This window comes from Fukomys damarensis, unplaced genomic scaffold (assembly GCF_012274545.1).
Source record: "Fukomys damarensis isolate Sample0158 unplaced genomic scaffold, DMR_v1.0_HiC HiC_scaffold_38, whole genome shotgun sequence".
NCBI classification, from domain to species: domain Eukaryota; kingdom Metazoa; phylum Chordata; class Mammalia; order Rodentia; family Bathyergidae; genus Fukomys; species Fukomys damarensis.
This window is the reverse complement of record NW_022900950.1, coordinates 30,002,066-30,015,669: the sequence shown is the minus strand read 5'-3', so window position 1 is coordinate 30,015,669 and position 13,604 is coordinate 30,002,066. Positions and strand designations below refer to the sequence as shown.

The following is a 13,604-nucleotide window of genomic DNA, read 5'->3' as shown; positions in this document are numbered from 1 at the left end:
GAAGGAGAAGTGGCAGGGATAGGGGTAGGAAGAAAGAAAAAAGGGAATGGAATTAATATGAGAAGAAAAGAACAGAAACAAAGTCATTGTAGATAGGGGTAGAGGGGTTAAAGGGAGGGCGGGGGAATGGAAAAAAAAATAACCAAGATGGATTAGTAAAGATGCGTATTTGCAATGATGACTGTCATTATAACGTATAGCTTAAATGTACCAATAAAATTAATTTCAAAATGTGTTATCTTTGTAAGCTTTTTAGATTTAAGTATATTTTGTGTCATTATTAGTATAGCTGTCTCACTTTTCTTTTGATTGGTATTGGCATCTGCTTGTGCCTTAACCTGAAGTGATTCTCTTGTAGGAAACACATAGGTGGATTGTTTTTATCTATTATGCAATCTTTATCTTTTGGAGAGTTTAATCTATTAACATTAAAGGCAAATAGTATTAAGGAATGAGTTATTTCTACCATTTTTCTATTTAGCTTCTGGGTACCTTAGAGGGTTCTTAGGTCTATTTTCTGCATTACAAATTTCTTTGTTGTTAAATATTTTGTAATGAAATATTTAAGTTTCTTTCTCATTTCCTTTTGTCTATACTCTGCAGCTATTTTCTTTGTGGTTACCATGGATTACATTTGACATCTTAATATAAAAAAAAATCCTCTAAATTTATAGTAGTTTAACTGTAATACGATACAAAAAAAAAATCTTACCCTTTTCAGTTGTTGGTATCACATAATTCCAGTTTTATATATGTTGTGCCTCCCAACATAAATAATCTTTTAAATTCATTAATCTCTTGATTATGAAGAAAATAAAATGTGGATTTACAAACTGTTAGACCTTATATTTAAATATCCCCCCAAAGCCTTATGCACTCATAGATGGAAAATTCTGAAGGTAGCTGGATTAGGGTATGTGAATATGGATTATGGGTGTGAATGTAGACTAAGGGCAAAGACCACCAATCAATAGGCTCAAAGCCTGGATGGAATATAAAGGGACAAAAAGAAGGCAAGTTTGCTGCTGCTGCTTGCTGCCTTCTTGCCTGCCATAGCATGGACTGTTTCTCCTCTGTAATATCTCTCTGCTATGCTATCCTGCCTTGGAGCCAGCTGATTAGGTAGGGACTGAAACCTCTACAAACTATGAACCAAAGTCGCCTTTCCTCCTTTTTAACTTTGGGTGTCCAGTACTGTATTTTGTCTTGGTAATGAAAAAAGTAACTAAGATAAAAACCAAAGTTACAACTTTTAGGTTAGTAGTTTTAAAAAATGTATTATTAGTCTGAAATCATACAGAAAACAAAAGCGATATAAACTGTTACAATAATATTGTCTTTTATAACTTTCCACATATTTAACTTTTATTCGATCATTTCAGTTTGAATTACTGTCTATAGTGTCCTTTCATTTCAACCTACACAACTCCTTTACACATTGCTTGTAGGGCAATAATAAACTTACTCGTGTCTTATGGATCTGAGAATGTCTTAATTTCTTCCTCACTTCTGAAGCATAGTTTTGCTAGAGAAATCTTGATACAAAGTTTATTTCTTTTAGCATTTTGAACATACTTACCTTTTGGCCTCTAAAGTTTCTCATGACAAATCTGCCTAAAATCTTATTGGTGATTCCTATTCTCTTTTCCACCTTTCAAAACCTTATACTGCGTCTTGTTATGGATGTCTTGATGAGCCCAGCCAGGTGGTGAGATACCTTCTGGGGATTTTTTTTTTTCCTCCTTCTTCCATGTATTTCTTTTCCACATATTTGCCGTTTGTGACTCCAGTCACTCATTGCCAGCATGGGTCAGTTAAAAGCCATTAAGGAGTCTGCTGACAGGATGTCCCAGTTGTGGAATGGAGCATATTAGGCTCCAAGAAGCACAAGATAGTTCCACACACCGTGCAGGTATGTTTTATACGTGCAATGTAAAGTTTACATTACACTGTCTCTTATGCTTCCACACTTTGTTCTTCCTGATATTTTGTTGAATTTTCTCATTCTCTTTGGGGGACAAAAATGACTTTATCTCCTGCTTAAATAGATATTTACTTCTCACTTGCCTCTTCTGCCTTCAGAAGACCAAAACTTCTCTTAGCATTTCTCCTTCAATCGATTTTATTCATTGCTCTCTCTAATTAATGACATATGTACTATACTGTTCTCTCCTCCAGCTGCAGTGAGCTGTCAAGTTCTCCACCGTGCCAAATCTTCCTTTATTGTATAAATGGGAAGAATATTAATCTGACATTTGGTTAGAAGTAGCCACCAGTAAAGGACTCTATCTTGGTCTTTTAGGAGTCAGAATGGTCCATGGGCTATGAAAAGATCTAAGGAATTAAGGCACAGTGCCACCTATTTCGCCAGAGACCATCTGGTGGAAAATCTGAGTCTGCAGAAGGGATACCCCAGAGCTCAACAGGTTTCCATCCTTCTGTGAAGAAGCCTTCAGGAGACTCCATAATACTGACTTCTTTCTGTGGAGATATCTAAGGAACTAAAGGGTGCTGGTGCCACCAATTTCACCAGAGACATCTTGTTAAGAGCAGAAGTCTCTAAGGAGATGCCCCAGAGTTCAACAGACCTCTTTCCTGTAGGGATATCCTTATGAAGACACCCAGACCGTCTTCTCTCTGTTGTCTCCATATGGTCCACAAAGCACCATGGGAAACATCCTACTAACTCCACTGATCTCACCATTAAGTTGTATTCTTAATAAATGGAAACAATTTGTGCTCGCTTCAGCAGAACATATAATAGTAACTGGAAACAATCTGACTCCTATTGATAATCTGAAAAAAACCAAAAACATCATCAATCACAACATAGCTACCCCACAGTATAAACTAGGATATGGGGAGAAATGGCCCATGACATTACAGTCTAAATTATAATTCTATTCTCCAGTTAGATCTTTCCTGCATAAGAGAAGGAAAATAGTCTGAGATCCCTTACATTCAGGGATTTATGGTTCTCTACCAAAAACCATCCCCCTTGCAAAGGCCCAAGATGCACAGTACTTAAAGAGGCTTTAGAACCAGAAGTGATATCATTGATGAATCCCTCTGCAGACTATTACTTGTCTCTCGGGGGAATATGAGTCTCTCAATGGTTAATAGACAGTCTCCGCAGGCCAATGCATCAGTGACACCCTCTCCTACTGACTCAGAAACTCCACCAATGGCTAGCTCCCCAGAGACACCCAATGCCCCATAGTTCTTTGTGATTTTCAGGCACATTGAAGCCATGCAGGACATACACAAAGGGGAACTTTTGACTCTTAAAACACACAGCCCATACTGCACCTGAAAGATGTTACAGGGGTCAAGAAGACTGACTATCCAAGTGCAGGTATCTTTCAGAGGCAGACATCCAGTAATGCAAAGAATGTTTGGACCAATTCTCAGAAGATCCTAGTAGGTTTGCAGATATCTTTCAAATACCCTCTATAGCTTTTGATCTTTCATGGTAAAATGTCCAGTTTGTCCTGGCTACTATTGTATCCCATTGGAAAAACAAAGAATCCTAGAGAACTTGAGGAGAAATACAGACGAATTCTATGCTGCAGAAAGAGATAAGAATCATGCAGGAGAGGTAACTATCCCTCTTACAGAACCAAATTGAAGCTATAATACTGTAGGTGGTCTAGACCTGAGTTTAAGATTATGATCACTCTTATCATGGTAATAAAAATATACATTAATTTAACTATGAAAGGTGAGATTGTACAAGGTAAAAAGGAAAATCTAGCCGTTTTTCATAGTGTGCTCGAAGAGGCTTTCTATAAATATGCCAACTAAGATCCATCTTTCAAGGAGGAACATGTCATAATGGAACAGTAGTTCAATGAACAGTAAGTTCCAGATATTTGGTACAAATTACAAAACTAACAAATGGATTCACAAACCCATTCAACCCAACTGCTGGAAGGACACAGCCTTTTCTGTGTTCAACAATCAGAATGCTGAGGGGAGTAAGATCTGAGAGCAAAGACTGACCAAAATTATGGCCACTGCAACTGGCAGGACGTTAACTATACCCATGCTGTCCCAAGAAAAACTCAAGGTTAATCAAGGAAAAGGTTTCTGTACGAAATGTAAGGGAACAAGACATTAGGCACACAACTCTGCTCTATTTGTGGCGGGTGATGTGACTGATCCATGACACTGGAGGACTGATTGCCCTCTCTCAGAGAAGGGCTAGGCCAGCCAAAACCCTCACTGCCCAATCTGATGAAAAGGAATGAAAAGTCCAGGGGCCAGCTGCAATGGCCCTGGGTAAGGATGTGATGGTTAAGTAAATTCAATTTCTTAACACACGGTAGTTTACTCAATTTTAACCTCAAGTAAACCCTCCTCTAAATGTATAGCCATAATTGGGACAGAAGGGAGCCCTAGTCAGAGCTTTACTCCTGCTTCACATATGAATTCAAAGGTCAAATATTCAACTATGAATTTTTAATTGTTTCATGATGTTCTACTCCCCTATCAAGAAGGGATTTACTATTAAAATTGGGAGCCATTCTCCAATTCTAGAAAAAGGCAAAACAGATTTTGCCCCTTAAGACTATGCCAGAGTTCCCTGGCCTAGTCAGCAAGTAGATCCTGTCACACAGTATAGTGAAATAACTGGGAAGGCAAAATCAGCAACACTGGCAGTTATAAAACTAAAAGATTCTGGTTCTTCTTAACTGAAAACAAGATATTGTCAAAGAAAAATCCTGCAAACATCTCCAGCCTCTCCTAGACAGGTTTTTCAAACATGGCCTTTTGCGGCCTTGTCAGTTCCCCTGCAATATTCCCATCCTCCCCAGAATAAATCCTTTGAGAGAAGATCAAAAGGTAGAAGACCTCTGCCTTGACAGTAAGGTTATAGTCCTAATCCACCCTCTAGTGGCAGATCAATATACAATCCTCTTCCAAAGTCCAGCAGACATAAATTGATTCTCAGTCCTGGACTTCAAAGATTTTTTTTTTTTTTTCCTATTCCTCTCCACCTAGACTTCTAATTCTTATTTGTCTTTGAATGGGAAAAATTTCATCTCAAAACAGCAATATGCTTAAGGCAGTTCTCCCACAGGGTTTTAGAGATGGTTCCATGTTATCACTCAGGCTTTGGAAAAGAACTTAAGGAACCTAGAACTTACACTAGGAACCCTTCTACAGTATATACATTATACTATAATACACAGCCTAACCTGGGAACTATCCATCCATAATACAGGGTAACTCCATTTACCAACTTAATCCACTCCATGATTCTGGTTGCAAATCTAACTGATTGTGAAGCAAATCAAATTTCCCCTAATGTTCAATGTAAATAAGGTTAATCTGTTCTGATCCCTAAGAATGTGGTCATGAACTGATTTTGGTAAGGAACCAAATCAAATTTTCCTACAAGGTTCAATGTAAATAAGGCTTATCGGTTCTGAACCATATATATATTTTTAACCACAAAAATGTGAAACAAAGTTCAGTACCTTACAGTGCGAATAAAGAGAACAACAACCTTGCCTGAGGTGACTTCTGACATGGAAGACAAGTAGGCAAGTGGGGAAGATGTTAGAAGGAGAGTTCCCTTCCATAAAGACACCTAGGAAATTTCCATTAGGGGTTTCCTTTCTTCTTTGTCTCTTAGTTGCAGGGTCAATTTTGACAAAAAGTCTGTCACTTGTTTTTTTCCTGCACTGCATAACCCTCCAGAATTGAGAGACTACCTTGTTGTTTATCAGTTTCAACACTCTTCATAACCATTATGTTGGGTTGGTGCTTCTCAAAAAAATCTTGACACTCATTCCATTTTTTCATAATGGATTTTATCACATCACTGCTAACCTTCTCCATCTTCCTCTTCCTCAGTGGAATGCTCTGCAACAAGCACCTTCTGCTGCTCACTTGGGAGTTAAGTTCTTCTGTCATCAGCTCCTCATGGTTCAACAATGTCCTGAGTAAGCACCACTGACACCTAGACTTATACTTTTCCCCCAGGGACACAATCTTCTCCACTACCTGTGTATCAGACGTTTCAAAGTCACATTCAGTGACACAGTCTGGCCCCAGTTTCCTCAGCTTCAGTTTAAGGTCTGGTATGTGACATTTTCTCAGGCTTTGTCAATAAGGTTGATGCAGTAGAAGATGGTGAAATGTTTTTTTCCAGGACTCAGAGTCAAAGACAACTCTTCAGTGACATTAAAACACCTGCTGAAGAGCACCTTTGTGTACACCTTCTTGAAGGTGCAGACCACTTTCTGGTCCATGAGCTACAGAAGAAATGTCATGTTGGGTGTGAAGAACTTGACCTTTATGAAGTCATAATCAGCATCCTATCATCTACTAAGCTTGGAGGGTGTGCCGGGGCATTGTCCATCAGAAAGTACCTCTCAGGCAGTTAGCTGTCAAAAAGATATTTCTTAACAGTGTGTGTGAACACCTCATGTAGCCATTCCATAAACAACTGCCTTGCGACTCAAGCTTTTGCATTGGCCCTACATATGACAGTCAGTCTGGCCTTGTTCACATCCTGTTCCTTGAATACATGAGGAGTCTGGGAAGGGTACACCAGTAGTGGCTTAATCTTCATATTGCCACTAGTGTTTGCATACAGCAAAAAGGTCAATCCATCCTTTGTGGGCTTGTGCCCCAGGCAGTGCCTTTTCTTCCTGTGTGACATACATTCTGTTTGGCATCTTTTCCCAGAAGAGCCCTGTTTCATCACAACTGAATACCTGTTGCATGATGTATCCTTCTGCCTTCATAAATTCTGCAAATTCTTTCTTGTCGGATTCTGTAGTGGCCTTATTGGAACAGGAAGCCCCACCATGTCTGATCATATTGTGGATGCCACTTCTCTTTCAGAATGTTATAGCTTGGATCTAGATGTCCCCCTAAACTCTCACGTGGTCATAGGTAAGAGTTTTTTGGAGGTGGTTAGATCTAGGGTATAAGATGCTCGTATCAAGAACGTGAAGCTGGGATTGATTCATGGTGAGAGGCTAGGATTAAAGCTGCCCCACCCTACATGTGAATGTAACCTGCCGTATGGGTAAATAACCTGGATAGGATATAAAGGACAGAAAGAAGGTCACTTATCTCTTGCTGCTTCTACACTACTTCTACTTTGTTGTCTTTCTTATCTTCTGCCTGCCACCCCACCCTGCCAATTATGGACTGGTATTATTGTATGCTACAATAAACCTTTTTTCCTCTAACTTTGGGTGTTGGGTATTTTGTATTACCAATGAGAAAAGTAACCAGGACATGGAATTTATCAAAGTATCTTCTACTAGTTTTAAATTCATCACTTGTTGCATCTGTAGGAGTTTTCTTGCACTAAGTCACTGTGCAATTTCCTTGCTTTTTCATAGATCATAAGCTTCACTAACACTACCATCTGCCAGCTGTGATTATTCAACCACAGTAACAAGTATTTCCACCTCTTCCAGCACTTGTGTCTTCTGTTTGGTTAACATTGTTACTGTACTCCTTCTGCTTCATCAACAACTTTACTGGCATTTTTATCTTCAAAATAGTCAAGATTGTTGACCTCCCCATCTTGTACTGAGGCCAGATCAGTCACACACACCAGATTCCTTTTCTATAATTTCCTTCTTCAATTCAGTGGTTTTCTTCACAACCTTACAACTCTTGCTCTGCACTTTGTTACCTTCATTATTGCTCTGCATGTTCCTATCACTGTCATTATCATTCTGCACTTTTGTTTTATTTTATTTTTGCACTTTCTTTTTACCACTATTGCTCTACACTTTCTTTGGAGCCAGGCTATACTGAATAATACTATGCAGTACTTTGTGTGCTAAAAAGCACAGCAAAAAGGCTTCACAGCAAATGTGCACATGTCTCTCTGGGACCATGATCTTGAATAGGGGAAGCCATGTCAGAGCGATAGCCATGTTTGAGTTAGTGCAGGGAAGATGGCTGCTGTCACATTTGTCACCTGGTACAGCATTCATGAACTTAAGCAAAATTTTTATGAACAGAAGCGTTCATAAAACAAGGTATTACTGTACTAACCAAACTCAATTTTCTAGCTAAAAAGGATATAAGATCTCAAAAAAAAATAAAAAAACGGCTGAGAGATTTCTTCAGTTATACTGGAGATACATTCCTACATCTGAGAAACAACAACTGCCAATAGATCAAATCCAGGCTGTGATTCCAGGCTCTGTACTACCGAGCCACAGCTTCATTGTTTCCTGGAAATGGTCAGCTTTTGCTGAATATGTATATTCAATTTTGCAGAAATATCAAAGCCTTAATGTGAGGCTTTCAAAGGATCTGAGTCTGAGCTCTTAAAATGGAAAAAACTGTCCACAATGCTCTTCAAGAAATAAAGCATACCTTCACTCAGACCCCAGCACTGGGAATACTTGTGTTAAGGAAGCCCTTCTTGTTCTGGGTGTCTAGACCTAGAAGGTAGGGAAAGAATCACGCCCAGTAGCTCTCTTTCCAAAAATGTCAGAGTAGATGCTGGGTAGCCACTGTGCTAAGGCACAGTGCCAATAGCAGCTATAGCTGTTACAGAAGCCAGTTTACTTTGGGCAAAGTTCTTACTCGCCAGCAGATCAGGGCCATACCTGAGACAAAACATTTGTAGTTGACATGGGAACTGCTTACCAAGTACCAGGGCACACATTTGGAGGACTCCACTGAGATTATTATGAACACTTGGCACTACTCTTAATCTTGCCTCGCTGATGCCTACAGGCTCAGAAATTAGCCAATCCTGTGAACAAGTGATTTTCATATCTATGCAAGTAGACTGGGTATCAGTGATCCGGCATTTATTGTTTCTGTGCATCTGTGCATTAATAAATTTTTTTTAATAATTAACTCATGTAGTTAGCTAAAAGAAGGGCATTCTTCTATACATGGAATATATAGGAAATAAAAGGTGTTCTTTTATTCCAGTTATACCTATGGTGAAGAAGCCTAAGGCTATTTTAAGGAATAGCAAGTTGTATAAGTGCTGATAGTTTCACTTCCTTGAGAGTATTGGAGGGATTGAATATTCTGCAGCAAGCTAATATAACATTGTGCTTGAGATTATTTTCTCAAATCAGACTGCCTGGGTTTAAAGTTTAGGCTCACTTCTTCCTAGCCTTGTTACTTTGGATTCTTTAAGCTGTCTTCTCACATATAAAATTGAAATAATGACAATACATTGTTTAGAAGTAATTATTAAAAAGTGTTTCATATAAAGCACAATATGAAAGGATTCTGGGAAGATGATGGAGTGGGAAGCACTAAGAAGCTGTGTCTACACATAGACAGCAATAGTACTGACAGTCTCTGTCTTGAGTAACATTTTGGATTTTCCTTTTATTTTTTTAAATTTTTGGTACCTGGATCAAACTCAGGACCTTGCACTTGCAAGGCAGGCAGGGGCACCATTGAGCTAAATCCCCAGCTTGTTATAACATTTTGGAACCCTGGAATCTGTCAAAGGGTGGATCAAGTTCCAAGAAAAGGCCTGCAGTTAATTTCATTGCATTTCCTTTTTGTAACTCAAGAGCTACCCATTTCCCACCCCTACCACTCAGGCAGATGTGCGTGTGCTGATACAGCAGCTTGCACAGAGCTTTGTGGGAACCATGGTGAGGGAAAAAGGCTCTGTGCACCCAAAATACTAGGGATCTTTGCTCTAATTTCTGCCTTTCTTCCACGAGGTACAGAACATAATGTATTGTGGCTGCCCCTCATCTTATCATTGCAAGCTCCCCTTCCTAAAAAATGATTTCTAGATGATTTAAAGGTTTGACACTCCTTTTCCCCTACTTTATTATTTTTCTTTTTACATTTTTGAGAAAAAGATATTCAGGATTAGGGCATTTAAATAATACACATTTTATGTAGGGAAATTAAAAAATACCTGCTCATAGTACTGTAAGTCTCAGGCTTATTCTTGACACTGAGACAGTCTATAACAGTGGTGGCAAACCTATGACACATGTGCCGCTGCAGTCTGTTTGTATCACTGAAACTTCTAAATGGTTCATCATCACTCGTCTGTAAAAATCAAAAAGGAAAATAAAAATAAACCAATCCCTGGAAGAAGGAGAGACTTTGATTTTCAGAGCTACTACATTAATAGATTCAGATATCTTTTTTTAAATAGCAACAACAATAACAAAGTATAAAGTATACAAAGAAACAGAAAAGTATGGCTCATTCGTGGAAGAAAAGTCAGCAGAAATAGTCCCTGACAAAGACTAGATGGCAGATTGATAGTGCTGCTCCACATAATGGTGTTTTGGTTCACAGTAGACTGACTACATGCACAATGATATGGTACATGCCATATAGCATAGATTTGTAGTAGGATACACCCATCTATGTTTGTATAAGAATACTCCATGACTTTCATCCAGCTATGAAATTGCCTAATAATACATTTTCCAGTATATAACCCTGGTAAGATGTAACTAGATGGGCTTTCAAAAAACTTAATTAAGTATGCTAAAAGAACTGCTTTCTAAATACAAATCAAAACTAAATTGAGAGTCCATATCACCTCAGTCAGAATGGTTATCATCAAAATAAAACAAAAATGGTGGTAAAGATGTAGGGAAAAAAACTGTTGGCAGGAATGTAAATTAGTACAGCAACAATGGAAAACAGTATTGAAGTTCCTAAAAATAGAACTACCATACCATATAACACTAACCCTTAGCCAGAGAGAAGAACAAAATAAAGACATTTGCAGGAAAATGAATGGAACTAGAAGCCATGATGTTAAGCAAAAAAAGTCTGATGCAGAAAGATAAATATCACATTTACTCTTTTTGGAAGCTAGAATGGTAGTTAAAAAGATGACCTGAAGGCAGCACAGGAACTACTAGGGAAAAAGGGTAAAGGGGTGAAGAAGAGAGGAAAAGATGGCAGAGTAAGAGAGGGTTGTGGAGGTCTGGGAAAGGATACAACCAAAGCACAATATAGGCATGCATGAATATGTCATAATAAAACCCATTAATACTTATAATATGTATTAATAATTATAATAAAATATGATTTTTAAAAGTTGAACTAAAAGCAAAGTGTTAAGACTGAGGTTAGTAGAAATTTGGAAAAGTTCTTTGTCTTGTATTACTCAATTTCATTCCTCCAAACAGACCAATTCTCAAGAGTTCTAATTATGACAATTTAGATAAACTTAAAAGACTTATCTTCAAAACAAAATTTGAGAGAAGAAATAAAATTTTTAAATTTTGGAACATTTGGTGAGTAAAAGATAGTGATGGACACTCCACAGCATATCAGAAAATTAACACCTGTCAAAGCTCCTACATTTTTTCCTCTGCCTTAAAAGACAGAACTAGCAAAGCACTTAATGTGAAAGCAGCAAGAGAGCCCACCCAAAGAGATCTGCTGCTACACTTGGAAATCCCAAACTTTCTCTCCACTCTCTCCCTTTTTCCAGGTCATCTGATCATTACAACTTGCCAAACTCTTTTGGTTTACTATTTACCTAGCCTGGAGGACATTTTATGTTTCTTCTTTATTACTTCTATAAAATCCCATTTCTCCAACCTATTGCCACTCCGTCTATACCATCCCACTTCTGAGTTAAAGAAGGAGGTGTTTAACAAGGGCTCCTTGTCCCCAGTCCTGCCTTATTTCACCCTGAACAGTAACATCAAGTCACTCTCCTCAAATCAAGTTTTATAAAATTGTTTAACCTATTTGAAATGTTACTGATCTGAAAAGCAATACTATTGACCTATATTATAGAAATTAAATGTGGTAATGTATGCAATTCTTCCCAGCACAGCTTGATTCACACAGGATTTCCAGGGGATGCCTAAAAAATGAATCTTATCCCTGTATCCCAATCAGCTTATCAATTTGCTCTGTCACCTCGTTAGGTCTAAAACCTAAACACGTCTTCCTGGTTTATGTTAACGACAGCCCCAATCTTATATTTGATTAAACATGAAAGTTTAGTCACTTTTTAAATTCAGTAAATTTTTTTAAAAATTGATACTAAGTCAACAAATGGCATCAATCTTTCATTTGTACCCATATCCTCTCAATTTTTCTTTCATCACCCTCCTGGAGGCTCTAATGTGTTTGTTTTTTGGTTTTGTTTTGTTTTTTTGGTACTGGGGATCAAACTCAGAACCATGCGCTTGCACTTGAAAGACTGGGCTAAATCCCCAGCCCTGGAGGATCTCATTTACAGTAGGGCTATTTTTTAGTCTTTGCTAAGCTCTTTAATATGCTAAGTACTATGATTGCTAAAGGAGATAAAAGATATAACTCAATAGAACCCTTGCCTCTAAGATAGTCATAATCTTGGGCAGAGAATAAGGTAATTAATAGAAAAATACAAATTCACATCCCACAAGAAAGAATAACTAACCTAACCAGAGAATTAACTGAAAAAATGATGAGTCAAAAATTGCTATGTAACTGGTTTTAGAAGAAAATGAGCCTGAGAGGATAGTATTCATGTCACGATGTTGAGTGGAGAAGTAGAGAAATGAAGGCTAGAAATCAACAAGCAAATCAAAGACACCAGAATAATATCTGACTCTATCAAACGGGGGGGATTTCTAAGAAAGTTTACTGAATGAATACAGTGCTGAATACCATTAAAGTAAATCTCCACATTCTGGAAATTTAAGAAGGAATCATAACAAGACAAGAATGGAAGATAAGAACAAACAGGAGAAATAGAGATTAGAGGAGGAGGGATACCTTCAGGAGAGAGTGACAAATATTAATTGGTACAGGATTTGGCATACTGTATAGTTGACACTATTTGTAACTCACCCAATAGCCATTCTTCCTGATCTTTATAAAAATACTGATTTTTTTTCCAGGTTTACCTGATTTTACCTAATGTTACTATGTGCCTAAAAAGATGACCTCATTTCCCCATCCTTCTGTGGGCCACATTAATCCAAAGATAATCTTAATTCCCTTGCCTGTGACTGATTCTAGAACAGGATCTAAACTCAATTGGGTCAACGAGATAAAGATTGCTGGGTGGAATTCCTGGTAAAGAAGAGAATGACAGAAGAAAGACTCGTGAAGCATGGGTCTCAAGCCTGTGATAACTACTTTGCATCTATAAGAAAAATCTATTTTTTGAAGTTGACACTGACAATAATAAGGAAAGAGAAAGAAAATGACACTATGAGGTACTGTATGTACCATAAGTACTATAACTGGAAACTGCCTGAAATGATGACTCCAATGGCTTTGTGAGATAACTGAAATTTCTTTACAATTTAAATCACTTTGAGACAGAATCTTCCATTTTTTGCAGCCAAATGAATCTTAATAACAACTTCATTTTTTATTTAATCTGTGGGATGGACAGAACTAGGAAGGAGATGGGGAATAGTGGATAGAAAAGAACAAAAAGAAAGAGATGGAGTGAGGGAGAGGAAGAGGAGGGGAAGTTATAAGAACTAAAATGTGTTATACACATATACCAACTCCCCATGATAAAAATAATTGTTAGGTACTACAAACATACTAATAAAAGTATAAGTAGAGCCAGGGATTTAGCTCAGTGGTACTGCACCTGCCTCACAAGCACAAGTTGGTAAGTTCAAGCCCTGGTGCCCCCATAT

The 13,604-nt window shown here is 37.9% G+C and overlaps 1 protein-coding gene across 4 annotated transcripts in view; it reads right to left on the bottom strand.

Moving 5' to 3' along the window:
- Positions 1-13,604, bottom strand: part of Cdk8 (cyclin dependent kinase 8) — a 133,482-nt gene that overhangs the window by 86,242 nt on the left and 33,636 nt on the right. Inside the window, exon 2 of one of the 4 annotated variants that reach the window (XM_033759968.1) lies at positions 9,893-10,029. The exons of the other annotated variants lie outside the window; for them this stretch is intronic. Within the exon in view, the coding sequence (XP_033615859.1) occupies positions 9,893-9,972 (80 nt within the window). The 5' untranslated portion in view covers positions 9,973-10,029. The remainder of the gene's footprint in view (positions 1-9,892; positions 10,030-13,604) is intronic. 4 annotated transcript variants of the gene reach the window in all.